The sequence below is a fragment of the Electrophorus electricus genome, chromosome 12 (assembly GCF_013358815.1).
Source record: "Electrophorus electricus isolate fEleEle1 chromosome 12, fEleEle1.pri, whole genome shotgun sequence".
Classification (NCBI taxonomy): domain Eukaryota; kingdom Metazoa; phylum Chordata; class Actinopteri; order Gymnotiformes; family Gymnotidae; genus Electrophorus; species Electrophorus electricus.
In genome coordinates, this window is record NC_049546.1 from 11,273,524 (window position 1) to 11,299,939 (window position 26,416).

Sequence of the window (26,416 nt, forward strand, 5' to 3'; positions counted from 1 at the left end):
TGCCATTTCAAGTCATTTTAATATTTACAAATATATATTTGGGAGAAGTTAAACACCATCACAAGCATTTGTAACTACTCACCAGCTCATCAGTTTATAGGAACTGCTTGCCCAGATTACAGCAATACCTTTAGACCACTTCCACAAATGCCCCAATACATGTCTGTAGTTTTCAAAACAAATTAATCTGAATCCTGCACTTTTCATTCAAACATTTTCTTGCTCAATTTTAATATTCATTTTTAAAGGACCACTGATTTGGTTGTATAACAGACTGTAAATGACTGTAGAGACCAAGAAAGGGACAGGACAAGGGAGACAACTAGATGTCTCAGCCCAAGCCAGTGTTTATGGGTTTTTTAAAATTACAGACTGGGTCAGTGGTTCTGAGAAGTCATTTTTAATTTATTCTGACATGCTAAAAGGGAATAAGTTACACTTTTTAGAACATCCAGCAGTAAGATACTTTAAGCTGGGTTAGAGGACAGAGGAAAGGGGTTGGTGGGTTGCTGGGGAAAGATAAGTAACCTCACCCCTGAGGGGGAGTAGGGGTGGAGAAGAAAAAAAATAAATAAAAGGGGAGAGAGAGAGAGAGAGAGAGAGAGAGAGAGAGAGAGAGAGAGAGAGAGAGAGAGAGAAAGAACTGGTGCCTTGTGGCCAAAATCTGGAGAAACTTAAAAATTAAAATAATTGATCTTGTCCCAAAAAACCCAACACATGAACTCCCAAATAAGCAATACAAAAGCAAAAGCAACATGGCAAAAGAGGAAGGGCGGAAAAAAGAAGCCGCAGAGAACAAACACCCCAGAGATGTAACAAAAATACCCTTTCCCTAAGGTTTATTCAAAACAGGTAAAGTAACTATAAAAATGAGAATTTTCACTAATATATATTAAAAAAAAAAAAAAGTTTACAAAAATTGTAAAGGGAAGGGTGGAGACAATTTTTCACCTCTTATAAACAAAAGACCATGGCCATTTGTGAAGTTTTGCCCAACAATTTTTCTTACTAGAAAAGAAACCCAGATCGTTCACGCATACAATTTCATCTAAGCAAAAAAATATACAGGTTTACTGAATTGATGCCTAATTTGTAATGAATATGCTCCTGTGAAGTTCAATCTTTTATTCATTTTTTAGACTTCAGAATATCAAGTACAATAACAGTTAATGCAGCGTTCTAAAGAGAAATCTAGTAGTCACTAGAATTTTTCATCTTCACATTAGAAGCTCTTCTAGCACATATCAGCAGGCAGAACCTTATTACCTTTTCAGAGGAAAGAGAAAACAATAAATGCTTAGTAATAGCCAGGTTTCTCTTATAACAATTAAAACAGATTTAGTCTTACATTGTTTCAGCCTTGCTTAATGAGGAAAAAAAAAAGAAGAGGAAATCGTTTCCAATCTGATAAGTTTCAGACTTCATGACAACCAGTGACAAGACAAGAATGAGGGAGCCCAAGCCATTTTCCTGAAGGAGAACTCTAGGAAAATATTGCCAAGCGCACAATTATATCCTCAGAGTCAACCATTTTCTAAAGTCTTTATTTTTGAAGAAAAAGAAGAGGGAGGGAGTGTCTTCAGGGACAGGATAGAAAAGGCTACAGCTTCAAATTCCATACCAAGCCTGCTCTCTTTGTGGATATAGTATATACATACCAATATATAGATAAATGCAGAGCATATTATCTATATATACCGATTACATATGTAGTTTATGAAACAAAAGTTCTTTAACAGGAAAAGGGTTGCCCACAGTGCGCCTGGCAAGTTCTGGTGAATTTGATCCTAAACGCCGAAGTGTGATTGGAAGGCAAATCCTGCTACGACCACTCTGTTCTGCTCTGCTTCATTAATCTGCCTTAATGCTTAGAAACCTGTAAAAGAAGAACGGAGAGATGGAGGTTACACCTCAGTTTAGTAGAGTTGTGCTTTGCTACTATAATTGATTTAGTAAACCCCCAGCACGGATACTGAAAAAGAGATCCAAGTCACCAGTCACTTTGAACATCATGTAAAATACTTACGTCTACAGAAGGTCCTCACTTAAAAGCAATGTTCTTTAAAAGCACCAACTGGAAAAAAAACTCTTATTACTGTTATTAATACAAAGCTTTTAAGATGCTATAGGCAGCACACTTTATTTAACCAGATATTTAGTGCAAGTTCTAAACTACACAAGCACAAATGGAAAGTGCTTCAATTGTATACTGTAGGTACACAGTTTGTCTAGACAGAGTGGGCTCTCAAAACAGGTTATGCAAGTTACAGCAAAATGAAGTTTGACTTGCTTTTTTGGAATACCCATGACTTCAACTTTTTAGATGGCTTTAATTTGTTAGCCACTGTATTGCTCACTCCAGAATGAACCTACACAAGTCTCAATGTGTAGACTGAAGTGGTACTACTACCACCACCACCATCTTCACAATGAACCACAAACAGCTTACATTAGGAGTGTAATGCTTCTTTGATGCGTTACGCAAAACACAGAAAAACGAATATTCAAATTATATCCATTGACTAATATCCCTTGACTGGGCCATTTGAAAAAAGACTCTTAAAAAAACAAAAAACAAAAAAACAAAACAAAAAAAAAACAAAACAAAAAAAAAAAATCCAAAACAAAACCACACACTGAGATTTGTGCAATTTCAATAGTCTCATTGTATCTGCACTTCAGCTCAGTGACAGATGATCTGAAATTCATACTTCCCACAAAAGGTAGCAAGGTATTTGGGTCATGATGCAGCAAAACAAATCACCACCACCCTTCACAGTGGGTTCTGACTCTGAAAAGCAATGTTAGGATTTCGTCAGGCATAATGGATCTCATGTCTGCCGAAAGGCTCCAATTTAAATTAATCTAATATAATTAATTCATTTTAAACCAATCCATAACACACAGTTCCAGAACTATGGACAATCATCTAGGTGTTTTTTTGGCAAACGTGAGACAAGCATTTATATTTTTCTTGGTTAGAAATGGTTTCTGCCATGCTATTTCACCTAGCTTTCTGGATTCTTTTTTCCCCTCGATTGTCATGAAGGTTGGGCCTGGCTGAGGCAAGAAAGACATGCAATTCTTTTGGTTCTTTGCCACTTTCTCGATCATTTTAAACATGCTCTTGGACTAATTTTGGGAGGGCACCCACTCCTTGAAACACCAACTCCTGATGTCTTTTCAAACTGCAAGATTGCATAGATGATACACTGTACAATAAAGACATCACAGTACCAAATTAATCCAATTTCCTGCCAGACTACATACCACTCCAATCCACTATAAAAATCTGACTAACTATAATGTGAAAAACATGGACAAACTCAGGAATTCAGACAGGGATGTGTTCCAAAAGACATCCAACAGACAGACCTCAAAACTTTAACCAATGAAATTCTATAGTGATTACAGGTAGCCATTCAAATAATGTAACTCCAAATAATGAGTAAAATGTGCCGTTTGTGGCAAACCAGTATACAGACATTAATATCTGGGTTGGATATTGGTGTAAAGTGTTAAGGCATATCATCTACTGCTAATGGTCAGGTGATAGTTTAAAATGAGACATTCTGCAGACAAAAGACAAACTGCCTATAATGTGAAGTTTGATGCTTGAACAGTTCAATGCTGATGAGAGTCAGTCAACAAACCGTGTGCATAACCTCTAAAGCCAAATTAGTTTTTTAGCCATGCATAAGATACAGTAAAATATCTCTGGCGTGGCGGGGAGGGGGGAGGAGGAGAGAAAATCAACAAACCGTGATTAAATTTTTTATTTATTTATTTATTTATTTTTAGCAGCTTTCAGCTAGTAGTCTAAAACACACACACAAAAAAAAGTGTTGTTAAATAAGCTGGTCTGATATTTTGTTAACAGGACAATACTGGTCTTGGCTCCATTATTTTAACCGGTTTATGACATTTTCCCTTAGATTGTGCCATTTTGTTTTTAATTTGTAATTGCCATCAAGATTTGCTACTGTTTAGCCTACACGGAGCTCCTCAACCTTGACTGTTCAGGTCATTCATTTAGACTTGACAAAGGCCATTTCGATGAATCTAGGTATGTTTTACCTTTGTTAAAAATCCCCAAGTCAATTTAACATTTACAGACATGGGAAACAATTCACCATGCTCATCCCAGCACTAGTTCTGAAAATTCTTATTTTTAATATTTAAAACGTCACAGATGTAATGTAATTACAAATGCATGTAATTAAAGAACCACATAGCAGTACTCTGCAGAAGTTTGGGTTTTGGAAAAAAAAACCCAAAAAACTGCTTCATGCAAAATGCACCAAACATAACTACAGGGGGGAGGGGCTCACTGTAGAAACCCCACATCAGTGCTAATGCATCTGAAGTTACCAATGTCTGATGTTGATATAGAGCAGACAGGATTTTTGTAAGCAATTTATTAACTTCATATCATGTATTTTCATCTCTCGAAGTAGTAAGCAAATGCAACCCAATACAAAAAGTGGTAATAGGCAATGTTTTAAAAGCCCAGTTTAACACTTAATATTTAATCAATATTAGAACAATGCCCAGATTTGATGATTAATAAAACATTAAGCCTGAACACCATTTAAATGAAAATAATGGAGTCTAATTGTTGACCATGCAAAAAGTATTCACCAATAATTTCAGTTTTTGGACTTTTTCCTTAAACATTGGTATTGGTGACAATTTTTGTATTTGTTGAGCATTACTAAACATCTCCCCTGCTGTAGCGGTAACAGAATGCACAGGCTGAATCAGTTTCCAAGAAAGCTGCAATTTTCATGGCCAACACAAAGAAGTAAATATAGACAAAGTAGTATAGAAAGTACACAATGTAATGTATAGATATGTTCGTCAAACTGTGGACCCATAATTTCTCGGACCCAGAGAGGTGACTACCAAATGCAACCATATACTACTGACCAAGGAGGCTACACAAAAGGATTAAGCCAATGTCACGTCATCAGCAGACAGTATTTATAGGTCAGCCACTTTTCCAGCACTTGCACAACACTCAAGAGCCTCAAAAGACAAAAGCAGCTTCCAGCTTTGAGGTATCCTGCTCTATAGGACTTTTTGGAATGGTAACAAAAGGATCTTTCCTTGCATCACCAGAAGATATTAAACATTTAATGATGTACAACACAATGAATACCATAAACTACCAAGGGTATAAAACTAGCTGGTATAATATTAACACTACCATATTTCAATAGAATTTGATTTGTGATCTGTTGACAGTTTGTGAGGACTGATTAAGCAACATAACCTAATCAGCTGAGCCAATACATGATAATGGATTTCCAGAAAAATTACCATGTGTATATCTAAAATGTTTATATTACACAGTGCAGTTCTTTGCATAAGAAATTGACCATAGAAGCCAATCTGACATGATTATGACTAATTGAGGCAAAAAGTTCATAGACAGTTGAAAAGATGTTTTCTATTTTGCTGAATAAAACATGGCATACAGAGTAAAACTGAGAAAGATTCCAGGCAAAATGAACACAAAATCTTATCGGTTGCTGAGTGCAGACTAAGTATCCTGTTAAAAATAAACAAAAACCCAAACTGTTCTCTTACCTAGAGTTGGAACCCCTCTTTAAAATAGTCTAGATATCATGTTCAAGTTGATAACATGCATGTTATTGTAATCCCAACAGAAATCTCACTAGAAGGTAATAAAATCAGGTCACCTCCACTCCACAAAACTTGCTTAGACTGTCCATAGCCTGCTTTTACAGTTAACAATAAATATGACTCATGCCAAATTAAATGTTCAATAGCAGGATAATGTAGTTTTAGATCCTCCATAGACAGCACAATGTTGTAAAATCAAAATCTTATCAAAAAAGTAAGTAACATGGTTAGTGTACAACACCACTCCCACTCATCAATCATAGGGATTGTACTGGAGACCACTGGAATAAACACTAAATGGGAAACATGTCATAAAATCAAATGACAAAATCCTATTTGGAAAGGGGTTAAATCAGAGAGAGAGAGAAAGGATGGTTATGATCTAACAGTCAGGAAAAAGTTATGAAGCCACCCTTTATCCCAGAGAGGAATAGACATTTTTAACAAAGTTAGTAGTCAAATTTCCCAAGGACGTCTTTGCATCTGCAAGACAGACCAATTTAAATGTGTCTACCTTTTTGGGTGTCTTCTTGAGCAATTACTTATTTTGCCATATTTAATATATTTTGGGGTGGGCAATTTTTTTCCAAATTCATTATTGAAGTTCATCTCTGTTTTCACCTCTTTTTACAAAAATGAAAGTAATTGGTGTCTTATTTTGCACTGAAAACGTCACTTGGCTGTTTGCTACTAACCTTTCATGTTACTCTTGGGTTTGTCAGTTTGCTTGCCTGTGGGGGTTTGTGCCTGTTGCCCCTGTCCCCCTGAGGATGCCGCCTGTTGTGCTGCTTTCTGCTTCAGCATGGTCCAATCAAAAGTGTAGTCATACTGGTGATTCAGAGTTCTAGGGGAGAGTCAGTGGCCGTGAGCAGTACGGGAGGGGGTGGGGGGTACCCGAAAACATGAACATATACTAAAAACACCAAATAAGGATATAAAGAGCACTTCCACACAAAATATCTTTGAGAAAAGCACTACACAAATTGCACGCTGATTCAAACAAAATCAAAAAACTTGATAATTTATTGTATTCCAAGAAATAGTTTCAGCCGAGTCATAATATAGATTTTTGTTTCCTTTGATGAATGTTAGACCGATGTGAAAAACCGACAAGTACCTGAAAAGAATCCGAAACAACTGACGCAAATACATGTAGTCAGGAGCTTCTTCGAAACGCAGCCCACGACAATAATTCAGGTACATGGCAAACTCAGCTGGGAAACCCTATAAAAGGGAAAGAAAAATAAAAAGTGACTCAACCAATGAACAAGTTACCGCATTCATCAACAAAGACTTGAAGCCAATCTCTACAAAAGTTTAATATCAAATTATAATACAGCTGAATGAGTAGCATTTTTCAAAATTCCACACGCATACCTTACACAACACCTCAACAGGAGTTGACATCTTTTTCTCACTGATCTTCTCATACTTCTGTTTCTTTGTGGCTGCCTATGGCACACACAGGAGAGAAACGAAAGTTGCTTTACAATGTGCTACTGACAGGCCATTAGCTCCAGGAAGCATTTTTATAACTCCCAGCTTGGAACCATGTCGACTTCTGTTAGGTCTTACACCGAGCCTGCTTCTATAGTTTCAAAATTTCTCACATGTACTCATCATTCAGCATTTTCTCTTCTGTAGCATCTTGTATAGAGCAAGGATTATTACTAGTGAGAGCTAGATATTTGACAGAATTTAAACAATGGCCACTGACATTTTACAGATCAGATGAGTGCATTAAAAAAAATAAATAAATCATACCATAAGGCATGCCTTAAAGCCACCAACAAAATCACAGCATGGCATCTGTTACAGTCAGCACTATTTGTGTGCACGAGAAGGTGGTGTGTACAGTGTGACAAGCACATTATCATATGCTGATTGCAGCAGGATGTAGCGATTTCACTACATCCTGGTTCTGACCAGAGAAGCAGCTCCTCCTTTGAGTCTACGCAGCCCTTGCAGCCCGTAATGACAAATCTCCACTCCACAATACAACTAATGTCATCTCATCTGTTGGGTTCAACAGCCAATTTTGACACACGTGTGACATTCTGGTCTATATAGGGTATAACAAGATGACCATGAAGAGCACTTCTCTTATCATGGTATACTGCCAAAGGCATTTGCAGTAGGTCAAGACATAACTGGACTGCTGACGACTGTGTAAAGGTCTGGTCTAAAAATTCCCTGTTCCAACTGTCCCACCATGATGGGTGATACAAAAACAAGTAAAAATGGACAACATGTATCGAGCGCTTAGGGGCATTTATCTGGCATGCACTGGGTCCATTAATGTCTGTAGATTGACACACTGAACACCAAGGCATACATTAACATGGAGATCAGATTAATCCATTTATGTCCATGTAATAGTGCAGGAACCCTCCAGGAATGGTTTGATGCAGATTCAAGTATCACAAAGTTAACAACCTGGCCACTAAAAGTCTGTATAGAATAACCTTAAACAGATCATATACACACACACACACACATCTACCATAGGCAGATGTGTGAAGTTCTGATGCCTACCCACCCAGGGCCCTTGTTGAATCACTGCCATAACATGTGACAGATGTCAGACACAAAAGATGGAACAATGACATACTAAATCCAAGTTTGTATTTTTCTATTTAATGACTTTATATCCTAAATTCAAATTTTAGAAAAGGATGGCATGGTACAATGTTAAATTTGAATTATAGGAAGACTGAGACCCCCTGAGAACCTCCCCAGCTTACCTTCAACCCTTGCCAGGGGAGGCTGGTTCTGTTGAAATACATCAGCACATAGCCTAGTGACTCCATATCATCTCGACGACTGTTGAATACAAAATTTTAAATTAAAATAGAAGACAAAAAAAAAAACTTGGTTGTAAACTGCTTAAAAAAGTTTAACCACAATACACCCATTCTTAAAAAGTGCTACTTGGGTAGTTAGTGGACTCTCATGTGCAAGAACCTTCCAAGAAAGGTTGATGCTTTGAGGTGGCCCATTGTTTCTCCACCTTGAAATTCTATTTTAGGATACTTTTAGGGACTGCTTAGGAGGCATGGCAAGCACACACAAAGAATATGAGAGCATGCAACCCAAAGCACCACAAATGACCATTTTATCAAAATCTCCCCCCAAATGTGACTGCAATACTGAAAACTAAAATCTTCTCCTTTTATTGTATAGTCCCTGTACCTCTGCTCTATGCCCAGGTGTGCATTGATGCTGGCATAGCGAGCTGTGCCTGTGAGGTTTTTGTCTTCTCTGTAAGGTATGTGCTGCCGCGTCCTGTTGTCCCGGTATTTCTTGGCCAAACCAAAGTCGATGAGGAACAACTGCAAAGATAAGGAACAAAAAACACTGGGTGTGTCAAAAAAAAGCCTCTGGCTGCATTTGTAGTGCATTACTTTTTATGAAATGAAAGTGAGTGTACCCGATTAAGACGAAGTAGACTAGATTTACATTGGCAAAATGAACTGTTCAGGAAGAATATTGTCAAATTGACATCAGCAGGACTGTTGACTGCCAAGACAAACTGTACCAAATGTGTGCCGAACCTCCTAGCGGCTAAACTGACATGAAACCAAAACTATTAGAATGTACGAGACGTGTAAATTCAAATGCTGGAATGACTGGTGAACTGGCAGTCATCTTGATTTGTCAGTAGGTATCAGCATTGAAATCAGGAACACCTAAAAATCAGTTGGAGTGTACTCTTCCCCACAGACTCCTCAGAGTAGCACTGCATTACCATTAAAGAATGCCAGCCCTAGAATGACCATTTCTACACTAGGACACCATAGAAAATGGACGAAGAAAATTATTATATCAGATATTCTCACGCGGACACTGACATTACAGCGGACAAAATAAAGCTACATCATACTAATATTTATACTATGCTATACCAAAAGTATGTGGACCACACCTACTGCTAACAGGTTTACAACTTCAAGCAAACTCCAACAGACAAATGTCAGTAGAATAGCTAGTAGTGAAGAGCCCAATGACTTTAAAAAGGAACACGTTCACAGGATACATTTGTACAAGTCAGTTTGTGAAATATTTGACCTTATTGATCTGCCTTGGTCAACTGCAATTGCTATTACTGTAAAAGAGAGGTGCCTAGGAACAACAGTAGCTCAATTATGAAGTGGTAGACCCAGCAAACACAGAGTGGGGATACAGGTGCCAAAAAGACTACAACATGCTTATCTGTTGCGGTGGTATCTGGAGTGATCAATCAAACTTTATATGGCAATCTGATTGAAAAATTATGGTTTCAGTAAATGCAAGGTGAACAATCTAAATGCACAGTGCCAACTCAAATTTGGTGGAAGGGGGATAAATGGTTTGGCCTATTTTTCATGGTTTAGGCCAGTCCCCTTACTTTCAGTGAAGGCTAACTGTGCAATTACAAAGACAATTTAAAACAAATGCTTGTGGGTACAATTTGGAGAAGGTTCTTTCCAGGTCCATGGTGCCCAGTAGCAAAGCAAATGTCCATAAAAACATGTAAGCATGTTGCGGAGGAACGCCAGCTCCCTCATGACCTCAAACTCATTGAACACATTTTGGACGAACCTGAATGATGATTACAAGTCAGGTCTTCTGATTTAATATCAGTGCCTGAATTCACGAATGCTTTTTTGGCTAAACGGGCACAAATCCCTACAGATGCACTCAAATCTTTTGGAAACCCTTCCCAGAAGAGCAGGGTGCTTCAGAAGGGAGGCCCAAATTAATATTAAATGCCCATGGTTTGAAATAGAATGTCAAATTCACACAGTAGTATAGTACATATGGCCAACACAATTTGACATGCCACTCAAGTCTTGGGTAACTTGATCCAATGAAGTAGTTGGGCCAATGGACCTTTGCAGATGAGCACTTCTATATGCATTTTATTCTTGATGTTCTGAAACAGACTCTGCCACATTCCAACACTTAATTAGCTCAGCAGGGATTCTTGTTAAGACTACTTGTTTATTAAGGGAACAAATAATCAGATAATCCCACAAACTTCATACAGGGCACTGAAATGATTGAAACCTGTGCAGCAACAAAACATGTCTCACATTTTATAAAAAGTTAGAACCAAAACAAGTGTGCACATAAAAACCATTTCGTCTCTTAGGTATCTGACAGAAATTCATGTACATTACACACTACCTTGAAACATTTTAAATGGTGACCTTCAACAGATCTTTTTGTTTGCTCAGCAGCGTGCACAAAGGAGGAGGACCCACAAGGTGGACTTTCCAACAAACATGCATTTCACTTTGTTTCAGTGAACCTTTATGAAGTGACTTTTGTGAGCCTTTTCTCGTCTTTAAACATCACATGCTTGAAAAGGTGTAGCTATTTTGCAAAAAGCATTGCTTGCCCAAAATGAAAGCTTTTGCCAATTAACTAGCTAGAAACTTTGCTGAAATGATTAGCAGACACACGCATGAATGATGTGTGCCGACACCATTACATTTGTGGACCAGCCTCTTTAGGCTTTAAACACATTTGTCACAAATGTACAGACTAATGTACAAATGATCAAACCAATTTTGCCTTTTCTGACTTGTACAAAATCTCTTGGTTGTTTCTTCTTTCCAAAAAACCCCCCCAAAAATAAATATCCCAAAACAACCTCCCACTACACCGTCAAGTTCTGCCAGTCTTATTTCCACATAAATGTGCTGGGAATATTATGCTTACAATATATTTTAATACAGGTTACAGCAAACAGGCTGTTAAATGTGATTCAGAAGTATTTAAAATTAGTAGGTTTTATATACGCCGATTACGTCAACATTATCTTGGACCAAAGCCAAAGTTTTTTTAATGTGTGAGTAATCAATACATGACAAATGACATTTATGGGCACCTATTCTGTAATCTGTAGTGAAATACATTTTAAAAGCAACCCAATCAGAATAAGAGAGTCAAAGTACAACCTTAAGCAAAGAGCATTTTTATAAAAAGCAAAGACAGAAGGGTCTTAAAAGGCCACAAGTTTGTGAAATATGGACTTAGAAATTTTTTGCCTGTGCTTCTCCTTTCAATTTTTAGAGAAATGGTTTACAATTGGGGGGGGGGGGGGGGGACGACAACAACAACAAAAAAAACAACTTAATAGTTTACCAAGGGCAGCAAGTCAAAGAAATTATTCCAAAAATAATGATTAACTGCAGTTGCTGCTTGAGTGGTTATAATCTTCCATTAATTGCAACATATACTTTTCTAAATGTTTTGTGCTCATCTCAAATGTAGTCTCTCTGAATAACCCTTGTGCATTTTTAAATGTGGTCATACTGAAAGTCATATTTTATGTGTTTGTGCACATACATTTAGGTATCTGGTGTTTGCCAAACCACAAACTGTGAATACATCCCTGTCTTTTTTTGTGGGCTGTCTAGATCATGGCACTCGACAAGCCAGTCAGATTTGGCTTCCCTTTGTAGATCAAATTCAGGATGATTAAAAATTGTACTGCCATCCCCCACCCCCAACTGAGTTAATCCACCCACAGATTGAAAACTAACCTTTGCAAAATTTATTTATTTATTTAACACACACGCTGGACCTACTAGCATTAATGTTGAAGCTAAAAGCTAAGCATAGGAAGTACACTCTTCTTCGCTGCACAGACCAGCACAAATAGCTACACTGGCCTCCAGGCTCAGAGGACAGAAGAGCTGAGTGGATAACATTCATGTTTAATGGCAACGTCCCAGCTACAGTCTGCAAAAAAAACCCAAACCAAACAAACACGAAGAAAAAACCCATCACCACCTATACATGTGCCCTAATCACTTTGTCTGTCCAACCTAGGTTAGGACTGGCAACGAAACTTTTCCTAAAAGAGAGATCAATACCAACTGTCCAGGCAAAACTACAATCAACGAAAAGTATTTTTTACCTAATGCTGCTGTTTTTTTTCTTGTTTTTTTTTTGACATTTAACACTAGCTAACTGAGGTAATTATGAGTCTTTAAAATGTTACTAGCATACTTGCTGCAAAATCTACAAAAACAATGCTATTAATTTGTTAGATAAAAGTCTGTAAGATAAAGCTTAGCAACAAAGCTAATCTATTGTGAGAGGGTTCCAATCAGGTAATCAGGGCTAACAATGATCGCATGTTGTACTAGGGGTAAAAAAATGTGCTTTACATGCACCTGGAATTTGCCAAAAGGGCATGCTTTGCAGTGTGTAGGTAAGAATATTGGTGTGTGTTGCTGCCAAAATTAGGAGAGACCTGACCAAAATCAAGTGTTGTATAGCTGAAGCAATGCAATCACTAATTCATTTTGGATCCAAACACATACACCTCATCTGCTGAGCCACTTGTTGAACTGTACATGCAGGCATCTAGATCAGAAAGATAAGCAGCTCTTAGTCACTCTGATGCAGTTCACTCATTACCATCATCAATACTAATTTTTCTTGCTTTGCAAAGTTTATTGCTCACTATTGCTTTAGGCCATAGTTACAAATGTGAGTGATTTTTTAAAAACTCAGATTTGGGCCAAGCAACACCAGAGTTTGCCAACAGTGTAAAGCTCCCAGTGGCCCAATAACAAATCTGTAAAACTAATGGATTGTTCTTCAAACGCTTAAGAAATTGGCTTTTACTCCATGTAGTAGATTTAGGGTTGGTAAGGATTAAGATTGATCAAATTCCCTTACAATTAGAGTTGTCTTCAATGTAGTATGCAGTGTTTGTCGATTATCACAAAAAGCAAGACACACACACACACACACAATATTGCTGCTCTTGATGTTTAGGCAAGTATCTCTTATCTGGCAGTGATGTTTTTTCCAGGGATTACGCCCAACAGTTGCCACAGGAGTGCCAAGCCATACTCAAGTTGGCATATCTTGCAGAAGAGGGAGTGGGATGAGCAGTAGCTCATTATCATTTAATGAGTACTCAAACCATTCATCCTGAACATGGCTGTTTAGACAAGGTCAGAAGTTGTGGCAATTGATCCTTGTGGTACTTTGTTTGAACAAAGTCACATTTAAGTGACTTAAATCACATTTGACTAAACAGGGTATGATGTCACAATGTAACAAGTTCACATGAAAGGCTATCAATATATGAAATTCGAGTTCCAATAAGTGGGGGTGAGCAACTATGCGTGTTCAGGCCCAGTTAGAGCACAAAAATGAGGTGGCAGAATAGAGCCTCATTTTAACTGATCTATTTACACATTCACACAGAAGAGGGAACCAAAGTTTACCGTCAGATGGTATGAATGGATTTGCAAGTTTACACTAAACAACAATAGGTTTTCAACCTGGCTAACGGGAGACATTTGAGTAAGTAGTGCAAACATCTTATGGGAATATAACCCAGATACAAAATACATGAAAACGTACATTGGGACCCAAGTTGTTCAGGTGAACTAAGGTAGGCCTTAATTGGTGCATGGCATATTGTTCAAACGTCCAATGTTTTAATAAGGTCGAGCCCATTTTGCAAAAAAAGAGAGAGAGAGAGAGAGAAAAAAAATTGTTTCCACTATACATTCATGGATATCTAAAAAAAAAAAAAGTTCTATAAACAGAGGCGTCACATGTAGGTTTGGCAAAAATGAAGCAATGCATTCCAAATTGAGGAGCTCAAACTAGCAGTCGCATTGCAGAATATTACACTGGAGAAACTACTAGCAAAATGTTTATTGTTCTAGACTTGGGCTGTGCACCTTAATGCACATCACTTGAGGTGCAAGTAGCTGTAGCTGACAAAAGTCCCATAATCCAAAAAACCTGAACCTGAGGACTGGGTAGAAAAAAAGTCTTCAAAAAATACAAGGCCTCGCCACCAGACTCAACATGACCCTATTAAACCTGTCAACCAGTTCAGTCAACCAGTAAGAGTTCTAGTTCTATAAATTCTAAATATTTCAATTAGAGTCAGTCAATGACATTTGAGAAAATAAAAAACAAAAAATAGGGGGGAAAAAAACCCTCCTCATGAGGAAAAACACGAAGCAAATTACTTTGCATGATATACCTGTAGTCATTAAACTATCCCCAATCCCTAAAACAAAAACCTGCCCTCCAGTCTGCTACACAAAAGATCACTGCAATCTGGTTATCTCTGTTTAACATGTGTGTCTGGTTTAATGCCAGGTTGTGTTAAAGGCTATTCATTAAAAACAAAAAGCTAGCATGGGGGGAAAATTGGGCAGTATTATTAGGCGATTGTGGATTCAGACCTGGTTTAATCCTGAGAAAGATGGGTCCTGAGAAGAACTAACAGCCAAGCTTCTTTTCCTCTTCCCCACTGGAGATTCTAAACACTAAACAGACAATAGAGGGTGCAGTGCATCAAACAGTATTGCTGACAACCCCACATGGCCAGCGCAGACAGGCAACACAAAGGCTCAGAAAAAGAACAGGAGGAGAAGGAGCAGAATGAGGGGGGAAAAGAAAGCCTAGTGCCATCCTTCATACACCAGCAAGCATCCTGACTAAAGTCAGGGAACTTCACTAATAGTGGGACCTCTGTCTGGAAAATTAGGCACAGATCAGTCACACACTTGAGCAAAGGACAGCAAGATGGCTCAGGTGTTTATGAAAGCCATGTATGATTGATATAGGTGGTACCAATCGCCTGAAAAGCTCAATTACACAAAAATTGTTTTAGCCTGGTTGTCTTTTTTGACCTTGAAGCTTTATTTTCTTTAAATACTTAACATATTTCTTTATTATTCAACACTAGTTGTGTCATATGTCATGGGAAGAGAAAGGTCCGAGTGGCTGGGTGAAGCCCATGCTCACCAAGGGCAAAACAACAGATCAAACTGACACAACCAGTGTTAAGTTGATGAAACCAAAAGCATTGGCTACAATGGGTGTCACAATTAAAGCACATTTTGAAAGTATGTTGCCAAAAATCTAAACCCAACAAACAGACCCCACCCATGTATCTCATTTGCTCATCCAAATGGACAGCTACTACTGTACATTCAAATACTACTAATAAAACTCAGAGGCTACAGAACAACTTAGGACCTTCAGTAAGGAAGAGGGTAGAATACATTGGCATTTGTAGAATTTAAATCAAAAGAAGGGAAAGAGGGGATGGGGTCTAAAAGTGTGCATTATAAGAACATGAATTTATCTAATTTACACAAAAACAATACAGCAACTTGGATCAAGTCTGAATTACAAAAAGGGACAATTTTCATGAAGCTAGCTTTATGTATGTAGGTTTTAATAAAGCATACCAAAAATATACAACAGACAAGCAATTAGCTCAAATCCAAGCTGAGCAATCCTTGCACATGATGTCAAAAACTCATTTAATAACGGGTGGGAGACATATGTATAATACACGTAGGAATCTGTATTTACATTTACATATTTTTATTTTCCTAATTCTCACAGGAGAAAGCTCCAACAAGATGAACATTTTTAAAAAAAATATGGGGTGGAAAAAGATACTTGTCTACAGATATGAAAATTTTAACTAATCTCAACTAAATGTCCAAGAACAGTCACAACTTAACAGGACCATTCAGAAGAAGATACAAACATATTTAACAAGTTAAATGTAAACTGTTCAGTGTGTCCCTCACAAACAAAGGTCTAATTTGGGCCAAATCTATATTGTAGATTGGAAGACAAGTAAATCAGGACAGAGGTAAAGCAATAGATTCTGTAGAATAGAGTTTGCAACTATTCACATGAGATTCTCCCATCTGTTCAACTTACTGCAAATTTTCCATGAAAGACTTACAAAAATGCCAAACTGGAGGTCAATAGTGTTATCGAAAAGCAGAGCTGGGGCAGTATCAGATTTCCTAATAATGCAACACGTGTACATGAACTAAAAAGCTTTAAGCTGGCATTCACAGACACACAATGGTAAACATTTATTCCAGAGAGCACTGTCAATAGTAATACAGGCTTGAGTAAATTAGTATTAATGAAGACCATTACTCCGTTTTCACACATTCAAAATCAGTAAATCTGACCTTGTACTGGCAGGTCTCAGTTTAATTCACATGATGCTTTAACTTTGCCAAATGTTGCCTGTCTGCAAGGGCTCAAAACAATTAATTTCAAGCAATAAATGAATAAACAAACAAACGGTCAGGCAACGTCAGGTACAGTTTGTATACAAAAAGGTGACAGCTCAAAGTGCTTCAAAAAGTGAGCAAAAGGGACATTTTTCACAAATCATGCAAACCGGGTCCGATCCAAATGTAATACTCCACCAAACAGCTCGTCTCACCACATGATGGTCTCAATGATACACCCATAACTGAAACTGAGCATTAAAGAATATGTTCCTTTGGGACTTAAAACATTTTAATTACTGAATTATTAGAACTGTGTGCAACATAAATTAGCATTGCACATAGCAAGTGCCACCAGAATCAACATCACATGCTCTTAATTGTTAAGAGCAAGTTTATAAGCTTGACAACACCCCCCAAAAAACAAAAACAAACAAAAACAACCAACCAACCAAGAGATTATTAGTTTGTGTGCTTGACAAACTAATAAACCCCAACAGTGGAACAAGTGGATAAAAGCTTACCTTATTACAGTGACGGCCAATACCCATTAAAAAGTTGTCTGGCTTGATATCTCTGTGAATGAAATTTTTCGTGTGCACATATTCAATTCTGCTGATCATCTATGGAGGAGGAGGGAGGAGAAGAAAAAAACTTTGATAAAGTCCATCAATGAAACCCTAATGTCAGGCTGTGTGTGTGTGTACACCCCTCCCCCACACATCAGCCATACCTGATCTGCAAGCATAAGAACAGTTTTCATTGTGAATCTGCGAGAGCAAAAGTTGAAGAGATCCTCTAAACTGGGTCCCAGGAGATCCATCACTAGGACATTGTAGTCCTTTTCCTGGCCATACCACCTGTAAAACAGCAACAAGAAAGATAAAAGTAAAAATTGAGCTAAAACTATTTGACATTATTGATAATGTCGACTGAAAATTGTCAACAAATTTCCTTGATTTACTGTTGACCTTTTAAAAGGTTTAAGACTTGACCTGAATAAACAAAAAGAAGGAAAAGGTTTTGGAGCATTTTATTAAACAGAACAAATAAATTTCATGTGGCCTATGCAAAAATAAGTTAGCCATCCAGACACATGATGTGCATGCTGCAGCACCTGAAAAGGAAATATCCTGGTATTGATTGAGGATTACTGTGCTGCTACAGAATCTTCACAAGCAGGTGTCCATGAGGAAATGTAGCTCAGCAGCATAGTCCAAAATGTAACCGATTTGACAGAATAGGCAAGCGCATAAAACACAAGGTAATTAGAATATCCTAACCCAAATCCATTTGTATGTACATTTAGCAGACTGCTTTGAAAACCTACTGAACTCGTGGCAGTTTGTAAGGTCTGGGCATTATACTAATTAGCTACCTATGCTAAAATGGTCAAAATTATCTTAAAATATAGCTCAACCTGCAAACATTTGTGTTACATCAGCTTGTCATCCTGATCTTGGCTACCTCCTCATGAGTAGACAATTTATACATGTATAGTACAGTATAGTAAAGATGTTTGAAATTGTCCCTTGTTAGCGGTTCATACAATGTTATTTCTCTCTGATATATATAGAGATTTGGTCCATAAAAGTAATTATGTTCATACGTTATCAGTCTTACATTCTTTTAATAAAACAAATGTTAAATTATTAGCTATATCCTCATCTACAAGCCACATTTATAACATCCCTGTTGAAAAATGGGGAAGAGCTTTTGGTAAAACAAATGTGACTTGTGTCTGACTCGAATAATGTGATTTCAGCACCCCACGTTTGCGAATCTACCTTACATTGCATACACATGACTCACTTTGCATCATATGGAAGAAACTATGTAAACAATCAATCAATTAGTGTACATTAAGGCCATTTAAAGTTCCCAAGACTCACTCAACTGACGGTACAAATTTTTTTAATAGAAAACCAAACCCTTGTCATTTTGAGGAAACTTTTTGGAAAGTGGTTGTGGAGGGGTTGTGTTTATTGCAAGACACTAAATATTTTATCCATTTTCTTTGTAATACAAAAGAATTTCTGCAGAACAAAACAGCAAGAGATCAAACACAAAAAAAGTATATAAAAAAAGTAATATACATAGAATTAACTTTTAGGGTGGGTTCAGATTAATAGCTTTAGTTTGATTAAAACAAACCATGGTGAGATTGATCTGTTAGTGCAAGTGTGAATGCTTCCTTTCGAACCTGCTTAGGTGGTCTCGGTCCATTTCTAAACACAATATGAACCAAACGCAGGACGTCACAAGATGCAACAATAAATGCGCCAGAAGCGAGTGTATTGAAAACATTTTCCATTACAGTTCAGGACAGGCATTAGAAACATACGTGGTCTTTGCAGAGTACTTTCTTCGGTATGTGCAGTTTAGAAGTTTCTGGTGCCGTTTTGACTCCATTTTACCAAATTTTCCTGTTTCCAGATACCACCAGGCACACAACCCCAATAAGCACATTAACCCAATTCTGCACCTGCGCCCCCCAGCAGGCCCGTTCTGGCATACCAAGAAGAATCACTCGATAGCATGAAAATAGAGTCCATAATTTCTTAGAACTACCTACATACCAATTTTCAGCCATCTTTGTACCAAACATGCGTTCATTTCCATAACCCACAAAACACGCGTGCCTTCAATAACCACCCAATGCACATTAGTCCCATAGCATCGTCCCTGAATAGATTGGTCCATAAATAGCTTTCTTTCTCTCTCTCTCTTTTTTTTTTGAGTGATGGCCTTTCACACCTATGAATATAAAAATGTTGAGGGGAGTGGAGGAGGGGCCCAGCATTATTTCAAAAGTGTTTACCAGATGCACCTGAAATGACTGACAGCTGCTCCAACAAGCATCTCCCCCCCCCCCCCCAAGCTGAAAACAGAAAGCTCACATGCCTTGAAATGGTCACCCAATAAGTGAGGGAAGGCAATGTGCAAAACAATAGACTGGTACACTCTAGCCAGACAAGATGTAGCGCACACATGCGACACTGGCAAAACTAATGTGGTCATGGATATTTTTAGTGGATAATTTGATCATCAATATTTTTGGACATTATAGAAACTTAGCTGAAGTTTAAGTGGAGTTGTTTGGGTGCATTGATGAACTAGAAGCTGAGTTCTGACAGTTCAGTGGCTTCTAGCATGGACTATAATGTAAATTAAATACATTTCTAGAATTTTTCCCCGCAGGAAGCATTTGTGATAGAAACAAATGCATCCTGCTGGGAAATATTCTAGAAATTCTCTAAGTCTAAATGAACATTTGTGCATAAGAGAATGCAAACCATTTGCAGTACTACAGCACTTACAATTTCTCTGCAGCATATCCTTTTAACCCATTAGTAATACAGCTAATATTGTTTAGCCTTTTTAGCAACAAAACTATTAACAATGAAGCAAATATTGTCTTTGTAGTAAGTTGTTGTAGTAACATTGTTGTGATTATTTAGCAAAACAAATCTTGCACATTCTTGAGCTATAGTGACTATTTGGATAGGTTTTTTGGCACTTTGGAGATGTCTAGGACACCTATTGGAAAATACTATGTAGCTCCTGAGTACTTTCACATATATGCTCAAATCTGTTAAGACCCTGGTGAATCAGAAAATGTACAGCATGACTGAAATTTAAACTCCAACAACCACATTATAAACCTTAAAAAAATAAAAAGGTGCTTTCTGTTTTAATTTTTTTTTTTTTTGTCCATTACATGAGCTCAAATGGAACCTAAACCACTGGGGGGGGGGGGGGGGGGGAGTCTGGATGTGAATTAATTTCTTGGCCCAATTTGAACCCTGAATGATTATTGTGCTATATGCACAATTTCAGATAACATGCGTTAAATAATTTCTACACCAAGAATTGAAATGTAAACTGCACATATTTTAAAATGAGGTTAAAATTGTAAGTGCACATAAAAGGTTAAGCCCATAGACTAAGATACATGCATCATAAGTCAACTAACTAGCAAGCAGTAAGTGACAGCCAATACTTATTCACAAAATCACCCAACATTTCATGTTGTCCATGTTTGAAATACTATCAATAAAGTGAATGAAGGGTGTGATGCTGCATTGGGGCATGATTCTTTGTAAATACATTAGCTATAAATACTAGCCACATTTATATTGGCCCTGATGTCATTTACTTATATACATGCTTCTTGTTCTTAGTCAGTTAGGTTTCTAACTTATATTTTAATGTATCTAACATTAGCTAGCAAGCAATGTGTGATGGACATCTGATGTGCAGGTTCACAAAGTGTTCTATATCTGGACCATTTAGAAATGCTGAGAGGGGCTAGGTTTGCTAAAATAGTCACCAAGTGGATGTGTGGTTTTGCTATTATTGTAATACTCCATCTACATGAAAGGATGTGAGGATGCAACAGCACATGGATGTGTTTACACAAAGGCCATCTCAACCATAATGCTGTTTACTTAACTACAAGCGAGTTCTACACTTGGCTTGTCTTGTAGCTGTCGAATCACATTTCAATCAAACCAACATTAGCTGACAAGCAAACATTAGCTAACAACTGGTGATATGCACATATTTGCTGTGTTTGTTCACAAACTAGCCAACATTTTTGCTCACTGTCCCTTTTATTGAAACATGCATGCATACTGATGATTTATGGTAGTAAATATGAATAAGATAGCATTTAAAAAAAAAACAACAACCCAAAAACAATTTTTGCAAATGCTTGCAAACACCTGCCACTATTAATGCATCAAATACAAAATCAATCACATTTTAGCACATCAAGTTAGTAATGTATAATTGTCATTCTCAGAGGTAACACTAGAGTCTTTACACTAATGACTAACTCCCCATTGCTAAACATAACCAAGAGACCCAAAGGACTTCATGTCAGCATTCAGTGTTAGCTGTGATTATAACAAACATATAAATTAATTACTACTTTCACACATTCCTCAGAAGATTAACAAAGCAATGCTGCTCTAAAACAAGACATTTTTCTTAGCAGTAAGACATGTATGGCCCCCAAATTCAATTTCCTTCTGAGATTTCCAATCATTTTAGAGGTCATACTGCTAATGCTTGCATGAAATATGCTTTGCAGTACTAGGCTTTCTAGTGTCTTCTAAAGAGAGGATCAAGTTTATTCCTTAAACTATACTGCCTCGTGTTGACAGATTTTTGACATCAAATGTATCATGTAACACAGAACTAAGGACACTGATGACCATTTCTGAACAGTGGTACGAGACAAAAGTAGGGGCTGATATTTAAACTGGTATTTCTGTAAACATTTCAGGCCCCCTAGCACAGCCATGCCATTGACCATCTTGTTTACTTGCATCACTCAGCTCCCGTTGCTACTGAACACTGCAAAATTAAATGTCAATTAGTGTTTAATTGTTGTACTAGGCTGATTATTTTTGCTGCTTGCAATATATTCCAAAGGAATTCTTATACTAACAACTGAAAGTAACGATTTTCCTACATGACTATTTTCAGTACCATTATAATTTACTATTCACAATTTGACTGTCACTAGAGCCTAATAAGATTGTCAAAAATTTGATCTTACACTCGCTATGACACATCCCATTAAACAAAACTGTTTGCAAAGTAGGGCTCCTTACACAAGTCCCAACTCATTATATTACACAACTCATAATACCGTACTTGAAACAAAAACTAAGACTGTATTGAAGTACAATCTAATGCCTGCCTACATAGACATCAGTCACACTGCTCTCGATACATTTTTGTACATCTAAGTAAATAGGCCTATAGCTTGCATAAAGCAATAATACAGGAATTTTTGACTTCTGTTTAACTGACAGTGTCGCAATATTTAGTGTGGTTTTATTTTTTGTACAAGGCACATTGTATTGCTTTTTTAATATACTAAAACTTTAAAAGCCCCCTAATCTGGTCTGGTAGATTTTAGTTTCCATAACACTGACTGAAATACAAGATATCATTACAACAGGTTATTTGCAAACCTAAACCAATACCACACAGATCTGTTTTCCAAGCAATAATCTCGATCCCAGTAATCTCAATCACATGTCCACTAATCCCATCAAGACCCTTTTCCATTTTGTTATCTGTGTGAAAATTCTTCATCCCCTGCAATTAACCAAGGCTGCTTTTTCATATCCTGATTTTTAAGTTGAAAAGTGGTACCTGGAGAACTTAAAGGGACAGGGGCACAAAAAAAAGTAGTGTTTAGTGTTTCCTAGCAAAAATATTACATATACTTACTTTGAATTTCAGCATATCCTAAATTTGCCTACCTTTCAGGGTTAACCTATACTAAAATCCCAAGATCTATTCTTTACACAGCACTGATAATTTTGGAAAGCTTAGAAAAAGTTGCATTTTCTCCATCAGCCTAAACAGTACCCACCCAAGAGGCCTACCATCCAATGAATTTATACTGAGTATATATTTATATTAAAGTTATAATAAGTATTTCTAACATTACACCTGCATATCTGTAAAACAGAATTTACAGCATAGGGGATTAAGGAACATGATAATTATAAAAGAATTTTATCACTAAACAATTTTTATCATTAAACATACCATAACGGTATTTAGATCATGTATTAAAGAAACCATTGTTACTGCTTGTCAATAGTTGCAAGGACAAATAAAGAGACAGGTGAAAAAAAGTTAAGTGCCAACAGTTCTTCCCAATTTGGTGATGTGCAGAGAAAGGAGAAAAAAGGTAACAAAACCAGAAAAGAGACACTATAGCTACATACTTGTACCTTTTAAATGATTACACTAGCTTGATGACCGCAAGAGTACCAGCTGAAAGATTAGTTTGGCAATGAGCAAGAAAGGATCTTCAGCATGACTACCTGCGATAGTACAAGCAGCCTACTTCTCACAAAGGTTAACTGTTTTGAAAGACTTCATTAGCCATTACATGCGATGTTCTCAGTAGCTAACTGAAGGGTAAAAAATGTTAATAACCTTAATCCCTAAATATACATTCCTTACACAAAATCCCATTCTGAACTGTGCGGCACTCATTTAGGTAAAACATTATGCTCCTCTCCTGGCAAGACAAATAAATCCAGAGCTTTTCAATAATTTCACTCTTAATGAGCAAATAAATAAACAAGGTTTTATTCGCCTCCATATAAAAATTAATGATTATAATCTGCACTAGGTTAGTTCACTTTAATATGCACTTTTCCCTATGACTACTTTCTCATCAAAAACAAACAGAAAAGGAAATGAACTACAATCTGCCTCAACATTATTAATATTCCTAAATACACTAGTCTACACTGAAGGTGTTTATTCAAGTAAATTCCATTCTCCAGTAAAGCATCAAAAACTTTTAATAAATCCTCAAGTTACATTATGTACAATCTGTCTTGTGCTACTGCAGAATGCCGTGTCGCCAATAAGGACACCTGTATACATAAGCAAGAATTTGCTACTTATATATCCCGACCTGAAACCAGCATTTGAATGATTTCGCCCCACAGACACAGCAATACATATTTTCATGAATACATGCTTCTGTGTAATGGCTTAGTCAACCAATAAGTGCTAAGAAAAAAAAGCAAAGTTGTAACGTAGCTTCCTCGAGATTAATTGCGCAATTTGAAGTTCGTATGAGAGACAAAAAAACGTTTTAATCCGTGAGATAAAGCTAATCGTTGCGTAAAAACACCAGTCACCTTGATAAACCCCACCACTATGTCCGGAAACTTGTTTTCGACGTCATTCAGCCGCCATTTTCTTACCAAGAAGGAAGACATGTTGAACAAACATAACAAAAGAGGAGCGGCCATTTGCAACTAGTAGCTACTGATGTTAGTGAGCTGTCTTGCCATCCAAACCCATTTGCTCACTATTTTGTGGTTTTAAAAAGTTACCCTTACCTGATGTGCGGAATTCCAACTCCCCCCTGAAGAATTTTATATAGCTTGCTTTCATACAAGAGCTGCGGGTGTCTGGCTTTCTGCGACTCCAGTTTTACAGCGACCTCCTAAATACAAAAACCAAAGTATTAATGACTGAATGCTGAAATTAAGATTTTATATAGGTCAATGAATCGCAAGGTTATCTAATCTGAATTAGTTAGGCATCTGGCTAAAATCAACGTTCATCGACAAGTAGGCCAAGCTATCTAGATACTGTATAAAACATTTGGGAGATGGCCGAGAGGAATTTGAGGAAATTGTTAATATTTAGCTAACAACTAGGTTACCAGTTTAACAACTAGCCTGTATGACAGCTAACATTAGCTAGCTACCTAGCTAGAAAAGTGACGTTAAGCAAAAGAAACGACGGAGTTTTTAATCCATGACCAAAGCCTAGCCACCTACAAGTACTTGGCCTTGATCCATGTTAATAATATAACATTACATAGCCACTAAATCTAACTTTTACAAATGTATTTCAGAATTACCTCTCCGTTTGTGATGTTGATTGCCAAGTAAATGTCACCAAATGATCCAGATCCAATTTTCCGGACAAGCTTGTATTTCCCACCGACTATAAATTCGGCTTTAGAACCACTGCTACTAGCCATATCTTTCTAATCCCTAGCAACACTCGATCGGTAAATGACGGCGTTTTATAATCGAATATATGCGACCCTTTAGCCCGTTGGTAGCTACTGCTGTAAGTAACGTTACATATAGCTCTTTTTCTGTTGTCCGATTCAGTTGAAACAATGCTAGCTAGCTAGCTAGCTTAAATGTGTTGTTGGCTACCAAAGGCCCGCGATTAATCACTAAGACGAAAATGTAAAAGTCATTTGTGTCAAATGTAGGTTCTCGCTGTCCCAAAGTGTATTTCAGCGATACGATTATTTCCCCGAAATCCGATGGGGTTTACTTGACCAGTTTTCCAGTAACGTTAGCTACTAGCACACCAGCAGCTAGCTAGCCTCATAGAGGAAGGACACAGTAACGTTATTAGCAGTCCTGTGTTCGACGTTTTCTCTAAACCACCTCAAATAGAGGGGCGATTTTACTCCACGATGAAAGATATATTCCGTTGATTTAAGCATACATTAACGAATTCTATTTATCCGTTGTAATATTAAAGAAATAAAAGGAGTCGCTACTATTTCCTAAGCGCAACCCACTCACGCCGCCATCTTGTCGTTCTGCCGTTCGTCTCGAGGTGATTAACTAGGTTTCTTTTCTAAGAACGATTGCCTATCGCTGCAGGCAGGGGAGAGGTTGCTGTGTGATGTCACGGAGACGAGCGCACTGAATGCGGGAACGCGCACAGGGGGATTTTTTTCTCTTTTAAGATTAGTCTGTTCTTGTTGTTTAATAACCTTTTATATACGGACTTATAAATGGAAACACGTGCCCAGTTCAGCAGAAACAATAGTCGATAGGTACAAGCATTTCGAGACGTCATTCATTGATCTAAGTGTCTTCAAAAATGTTCTTAAAAAGTTATTTTGTGTTTTGCAGACTAATAAAAATGATCAAACGACCAAAACAAAGAGAGATAAGAATAAATATAATTCAAATAAGATGAGACCTAAATGAATTTGAATGTGTAACAACATCGTGATTTTTCAATGTGATTGTTTTATGCAAAACGTCTGGTCTCATTACCCAAGTCTACTGTAAATTATGCCAGAGTCAAACTACAATATTTCTGCACCAATTTTATTCAATTCTTTAAAATGGTTAAATCCGGAGTTATATCTTATATTTTACTGCAGTCAATATAATTCAACAAGTTACACTGTCGAGTAG

The 26,416-nt window shown here is 37.3% G+C and overlaps 1 protein-coding gene across 4 annotated transcripts; it reads right to left on the reverse strand.

Moving 5' to 3' along the window:
• Positions 1–25,846, reverse strand: csnk1a1 (casein kinase 1, alpha 1). Of its 4 annotated transcripts, none has more exons than XM_027030772.2 (11): positions 25,102–25,845; positions 24,572–24,678; positions 17,410–17,536; positions 17,201–17,299; positions 14,868–14,951; positions 8,842–8,981; positions 8,394–8,472; positions 7,027–7,101; positions 6,767–6,873; positions 6,381–6,493; positions 1–1,876 (listed from the first exon to the last, which is right to left on the reverse strand). In XM_027030772.2, the coding sequence occupies exons 1-11, from the start codon at positions 25,222–25,224 to the stop codon at positions 1,869–1,871; spliced, it is 1,062 nt and encodes a 353-aa protein (XP_026886573.1). In that variant the 5' UTR covers positions 25,225–25,845; the 3' UTR covers positions 1–1,868. The 4 variants fall into 4 exon arrangements, with proteins under 4 accessions (XP_026886573.1, XP_026886571.1, XP_026886574.1 ...); XM_027030770.2 differs by having other exon boundaries at positions 6,345–6,493; XM_027030773.2 differs by lacking the exon at positions 14,868–14,951 and having other exon boundaries at positions 6,345–6,493; positions 25,102–25,842.
• Between the last annotated feature and the right edge of the window lie 570 nt (positions 25,847–26,416).